Here is a 6,605-nt window from a genome sequence, read left to right as displayed (position 1 = left end):
TGACGTTTATTCAGCTGCTTATTCAGTGTTTATTCCCTCCGCGAATTGCTACCTTATCGTGGTGGTGGGGTTTGTGTGTCCCAGGGATCCCAGGGGCTATGTTGTCCGGGGTTTCTGCCCCTGGTAGGGTCTCCCATGGCAAATTGGTCCTAGGAGAGGAACAGACAAAGAGCAATTCTGAAGACCCTTATGTGAAAACGAGGGAACAGTTTTACCGGGGCCCCACCATGGAGCCAGGCCCTGGGAGGGTGCCCGAGGGCGAGCATCTGGTGGCCAGGCCTTAGTCCATGGGGCCCGCCAGGCACAGCCCGAAAAGGGGACATCGGCCCATCCTCCTGCAGACCCACCATCCACAGGAGGTGCCGTTGGTGTCCGATGCATCGTGTGCCGGGCAGCAGCCAGGAATGGAGGGCCTGGAGGACTGATCCCCAGTTACCAAGACTGGTAATTGGGACATGGAATGTCACCTCTCTGGTAGGGAAGGAAACTGAGTTAGTGTGTGAGGTTGAGAGGTACCGATTAGATATAGTCGGTACCTCTCAATGCATGGTGTTGGAACCAGTCTCCTGGAGAGGGGCTGGACTCTGTCTTAGTCTGGATTTGCCCCCGGTGAGAGGTGGTGGGCTGGGGTGGGTATTCTAGTATCTCCTCGCGTTGCTGCCTGTACATTGGGGCTCCAGTGGATGACAGGGTTTGCTCCCTGCGCCTTCGGGTCGGGGAACGAGTCCTGACTATCATCTGAGCTTATGCGCCGAGTGACAGCTCAGAGTACCCAGCCTCTTTGGAGTCCGTGAGGAGGATGCTGGAGGTTGCTTCGCCTGGAGACTCTGTTGTCCTACTGGGAGACTTCAATGCTCATGTGGGCAAGGGCAGTGAGACCTGGAGGGGCGTGACTGGGAGGAATGGCCTCCCTAATCTGAACCCGAGTGGTGTTTTGTTACTGGACTTCTGTGAAAACCACAGTTTGGCCATAACGAACACCATGTTCAAACATAAGATTGTCCATAAGTGCATGTGGCACCAGGATGCTCTAGGCCGCAGGTTGGTGATCGATTTTGTAATCCTGTCATCAGACCTGTGGCCATATGTTCTGGACACTCAGGTAAAGAGAGGGGCTGAGCTGTCAACCGATCACCACCTGGTGGTGAGTTGGATGAGGTGGGGGGGGACGCTGCACAGACCCGGCGCTCCTAAACATTTAGTGAGGATGCGCTGGGAACGCCTAGCAGAGGCCCTGGTCAGCAAGATCTTCAAGGCACATATCTGCTTCAACAGCATTCTGAGGGAGACTGGGGACATTAGGTCTGAACTGACCATGTTCAGCATCTCCATTGCCGAAGCTGCTGCACTGAGCTGTGGCCACAAAGTGGTTGGTGCCTGTCATGGTGGTAACCCCCGAACCAAATGGTGGACACCAGGGGTAAAGGAAGCCACCAGGCTGAAGAAGGAGTCCGATCGGGCTTGGTTAGCCTGTGGGACTCCGGAGGCAGCTGACAGGTATCGACAGGCCAAGCGGAACGCGGCGTGGGCAGTTGCTGAAGCAAAAACTCGGGTGTGGGAGGAGTTTGGAGAGGCCATGGAAAAAGACTTTCGGACTCCCTCGAAGAGATTCTGGCAAACCGTCAGGTGACTCATGAGGGGAAAGTGGTGCTCTACCTGCACTGTGTATAGTGCGGGTGGAGTGCTGCTGACTTCGACTGAGAAAATTGTCGGGCGGTGGAAGTAATACTTCGAGGACCTCCTTAATCCCACTGACACTTCTTCCGTGGAGGAGTAAGAGTCTGGGAATGAGGGGGATGACCCATCAATCTCCGGGTGTGAGGTTACTGAGGCAGTTAAACAACTCCTTGGTGGCAGAGCCCCTGGGTTGGTTGAGGTTCCTAAAGTCTTAGGGTGTTGTAGCGCTGTACTGGTTGACACGCCTCTGCAATGTTGCGTGGAGATCAGGGGCGGTACCCCTGGACTGGCAGACCAGGGTGGTGGTCCCCATTTTTAAGAAGGTGGACTGGAGGGTGTGTTCCAACTACAGGGGGATCACACTTGTCAGCCTCCCTGGGAAAGTGTATGCCAGGGTGCTTGAAAGGAGAGTCCATCCGTTAGTTGATCCCTGTACTGGAGGAACAATGCAGATTTCGTCCTGGTCGCGGAACCCCCTCTTTATCTTCTCAAGGATACTCAAGGGTGCGTGGGAGTTTGCCCAACCAGTCTCCATGTGTTTTGTGGACTTGGAGAAGGCATTCAACCATGTCACTCGGGGTGTCCTGTGGGAGGTGCTGCGGGAGTATGGGGTGCCTGTCCCATTGCTATGGGCCGTTCGATCCCTATACAACCATTGCAAGAGCTTGGTCTGCATAGCTGGCAATAAGTTGGACTCGTTCCTGGTGGGTGATGGGCTCCGCCAGGACTGCCCTTTGTCACCGATTCTGTTTATAATTTTTATGGATAGAATTTCTAGGCGTAGCCAAGTGGTGGAAGGCTTTCACTTGGGTGGTCTCAGAATCTCATCTCTGCTTTTTGCGGATGATGTGGTTCTGTTGGCTTCATCGGGTGGTGGCCTCCAGGTGAGGTGTTCTGTGCATGTCCCACCAGTAGGAGGCCCCAGGGCAGACCCAGGAGATGTTGGAGAGATTATATCTCTCGGCTGGCCTGGGAATGCGTTGGTGTTCCCCCAGACAAGCTGGAGGAGGTGGCTGGGGAGAGGGAGGTCTGGGCTTCTCTGCTTAGGCTGCTGCCCCCGTGACCCGGCCCCGGATAAGCGGAAGAAAATGGATGGATAAAAAACTATAACTTTAATCTCAGCCAAACCCTTTTAACTCAGGAACAAATAAAACAGTGAAAAAAGCCAAACAATAATATATATATCATGTTTAACCTGAGTAGCGAAAGACCGCAGGGGAATCCGCTGTTCTTGCCAGCTCTAGTGAGCCTCGACCTCCCGGTCAGATATCGAGCTGGTGGGTAACAGACGTCTCAGAAAATGTCGGAGCACTTTTGCAAACATGTGATGTCTTGATAAATTGAGCAGATATTTGAAGTTTACACAGCTACATTCTCGCCTGAAAATATCGTAAAAGTTTATTTTGTGACCATTCATGAGTAATAAGAGTAATATTAAAACTAAGTAGCTGCCGCCATTGTTGGAAACTGGAATTGGCTGGGCCGCGCTATGAATTCTGGGATGGGTTGGGCCACGAAGGATACACCCGACCCATCCTTCAAATTCAGGGAAATGAAAGATGGATTTGTCGGCCGCATTTAGAGCGGTCTTTGAATTGGGACAGCCTTCGTCACCCGGCTGTGGCGTAATCGACCTTCAAATGTTACAGCCCCTTAATTGCGACATACCTCATGTGTTAATAGACCTCTCTGCACTCAATCATACTTGTCATACTTGTTACTTGTTATTAATCTCTGTCTCTCTTCCACAGCATGTCTTTATCCTGTCTTCCTTCTCTCACCCCAACCGGTCGCAGCAGATGGCCCCGCCCCTCCCTGAGCCTGGTTCTGCCGGAGGTTTCTTCCTGTTAAAAGGGAGTTTTTCCTTCCCACTGTCGCCAAAGTGCTTGCTCATAAGGGGTCATATGATTGTTGAGTTTTTCTCTATATGTATTATTGTAGGGTCTACCTTACAATATAAAGCACCTTGAGGCGACTGTTGTTGTGATTTGGTGCTCTAAGTTGATGAATGAATACTTTGAACACAATTAATGGGTGATTCAGCAGAGAGTCTGTATTGGATCAAGGAATTGACGATTGCACTGTGTAACAACAAAGTTTTTAATTAAATGGCATACACAAAACACCACTGTGCAATGCATCAGGAACAGGAGGTGATACTATACTACAGTGAAAGCCAACACCAGGTAAATATAACATTTCATTTCTTAGAGTGCATGGAGAGACCATCTGGGAATGGTTTCAGATGAAAAACATGGAGACCCAAAGAGGCTGGAAATCTACAATGGAGGGTTTTACATGGTGCAGTAGTTGTAAATGCTTTTATCTCTGTTTTAAATCCCAGCGATGATGAAATTGTCCAGTATGTTGTAAAGGGGAAACTGTGTTCCACTCTTTCCTGGATTTCAGGAGATCACAGTCTGTGTTTGGGCTCCAGGAGAAGCAGTTCTGACTTTTGGTGAGATTATTTACTCTACAGACTTTCATCCTTGGCTTTACATGTTCGATAAAAGCAGACATTGGTGTTGGTTTAATATTCACTTGAAAAAGAAATATTTTTTTTGTTTGGATTATTACTTCTGTTCTGAAATCTTTAGTTGCCTATTTTTATCTATAAAAGGGTTTTGGAAAATCTAAATCAACTCTATCTATATATTTGCTCTGTCTCTCTACATCTCTAGCTCGCTCCATAGATCTTGCTGTCTCTCTCTCGCTAGCTCACTCTCTCGTTCTAGCTCAAGCAACAAATCCTGCCGTCGCTCTTCCTCTAACTCTCTCGCTAGCTCACACTCTCTTTCTACCTCGCTCCATAGATCTTGCTGTCTCTCTCTCGCTAGCTCACACTCTCTTTCTACCTCGCTCCATAGATCTTGCTGTCTCTCTCTCGCTAGCTCACTCTCTCGTTCTAGCTCAAGCAACAAATCCTGCCGTCGCTCTTCCTCTAACTCTCTCGCTAGCTCACACTCTCTTTCTACCTCGCTCCATAGATCTTGCTGTCTCTCTCTCTCTAGCTCACACTCTCTTTCTACCTCGCTCCATAGATCTTGCTGTCTCTCTCTCGCTAGCTCACTCTCTTGTTCTAGCTCAAGCAACAAATCCTGCCGTCGCTCTTCCTCTAACTCTCTCGCTAGCTCACACTCTCTTTGCAACTCTCTGTTCAGATGTTGACGAGGCTCCAGGCGTGTCTCACGGCAGGACTTCAGGGCCTTCGGTCTGGCTCCAGTGAAGACGTTGCAGGGAAGTTGTGGTTTGGCAGCTTGTTGCTCTGAGCTGCTGCTGCTGCTGACTTTCTTCTGAGCTTCTCGTTTGAACTGAGAAACCACGCCAGAAAGCAAAGTGTTGACCTTCAACTGAGGTCTCGTGTTGAACGTCTCCTTACACATGGGACACTGGCTGGGCATATTAACATCCCAGTGCTGAGTGATGCATCTTTTGCAGAAGTTGTGGCCACATGGTGTGGTGACTGGATTGGCGAACACCTCCAGACAGATGGAGCACAGAAACTGATCTTCAGCTCGCAGATTGCTGGCAGCGGACATGTCTGCACTCTGAGAACAGAAGTCTGAGCATTAAAAGTTCAACTCTAATTAAACATATTTGGTTTACATTGAGAATGCAACAAAGTCTGAGCAGCAACAATAGGAAACAGAACTAGGACACCACAGGTGCAGAATGTAACAATGTGACTCTGAAGCTGCTCTGTCTTTCAGCTCCGTCCCACCTCAAACGGCTTTGTTTGTTTCCTCCTGCAGGTTCAGACCTGATTATAGTAACCTGCACTTGGCACAACATGAGCTTAATCTTTTCGGAGACGTTGAACTTATTTTCTTTGATTTGAAACTGTCACATGTCAGACTGAGGCAGCAGACGTCTCTGAAAACTAAAGTGAAAGTGTCAAAAACACATGTTTAGAAAGAAATTAATTCAGTGTTGTTGATTATGCACCTGTAGATGTAATTGATGTTACTGCTGATCACATTATTCTAGTTTAATTTAATTTAAGCCTCCAGTTGAATTATTCTGACATGCCAGTGTGAAATTGTATAGTGCTGAATCTTTATTTTGAACATGTTAAAATAGTCAAAAAGAGACAAACAAAAAAAAGGAAAACAAAGCAATAATAATTATAACTAACTTACATGTTCAAAAATGAGTAGGAAGAAGCATGAGCTTATTTAATCCCACCTCCTTTCCACTATTTAGTAACTGAATGTCTGCATTTTTTCTTATTGTTTATGCCCTGTTCATCAGAAATTCACCTTCATTACAATTTGTTACATGTATTTTTTTAATAACCCCAGGAACATGTCAAAAGATATACAAATTTACAGATATATACACTTATATAACATACATGTGCACACACACACACATATAATAAAATATGAATAAAAAGAAAAGTTTTGTGTTAATGCTGCACGTTAAACAGTAAATGTCATCAGCTGTACTCACCAGTTTTTGAGTCAGTTGTTTAGAAAGAGCAGATGAATTCAGTCTGATTTTCTTCACAAATGCACAGATCTGTGACTGCAGCTGTGCTGTTACTCTCACTAACTTTAACTTTCATTTCTGGAAACTGACGCTGACTCTCCTCTTTGTGGCTCCGCCTCCTCCTGCAGTGTTAGGCTTGTTTCATTCACACATGATTAGAGATACACACATCTGGAACAGGAGTTTAAAATGTGTGTGCGCCTTCAGTTTTCTCAAACCCGAGCAGCAGTGTTGTCGATCATTTCCTCTGCAAAGCTTCTCTCTTTCTGTCATTCATGTTTTTATTGCAGAGGAAGTTGAGCTCTGTGCACACTTCAAACTCTCCTTCAAACTGTTGCAGCCCTCTGCTGGACACAGACAGGAACCACATCAGAGTTAATGAAGACTGTAAAATTACAATCAGTTCCTGCAAATATGACGTCTGATGTGTGAACCCT

At 47.3% G+C, this 6,605-nt stretch overlaps 1 protein-coding gene across 2 annotated transcripts; it reads right to left on the bottom strand.

The window, feature by feature from the left end:
* Positions 1-3,759: 3,759 nt before the first annotated feature.
* Positions 3,760-6,268, bottom strand: LOC100692569 (trichohyalin). Of its 2 annotated transcripts, none has more exons than XM_025908431.1 (3): positions 6,130-6,268; positions 4,707-5,225; positions 3,760-4,652 (listed from the first exon to the last, which is right to left on the bottom strand). In XM_025908431.1, the coding sequence occupies exons 2-3, from the start codon at positions 5,214-5,216 to the stop codon at positions 4,347-4,349; spliced, it is 816 nt and encodes a 271-aa protein (XP_025764216.1). In that variant the 5' UTR covers positions 5,217-5,225; positions 6,130-6,268; the 3' UTR covers positions 3,760-4,346. The 2 variants fall into 2 exon arrangements, with proteins under 2 accessions (XP_025764216.1, XP_025764215.1); XM_025908430.1 differs by having other exon boundaries at positions 3,760-4,666; positions 4,721-5,225.
* Between the last annotated feature and the right edge of the window lie 337 nt (positions 6,269-6,605).

Source organism: Oreochromis niloticus, linkage group LG6 (genome assembly GCF_001858045.2).
Source record: "Oreochromis niloticus isolate F11D_XX linkage group LG6, O_niloticus_UMD_NMBU, whole genome shotgun sequence".
Classification (NCBI taxonomy): Eukaryota; Metazoa; Chordata; class Actinopteri; order Cichliformes; family Cichlidae; genus Oreochromis; species Oreochromis niloticus.
The sequence above is the reverse complement of the archived record's forward strand: the minus strand, read 5'-3'. Positions and strand labels throughout refer to the sequence as shown.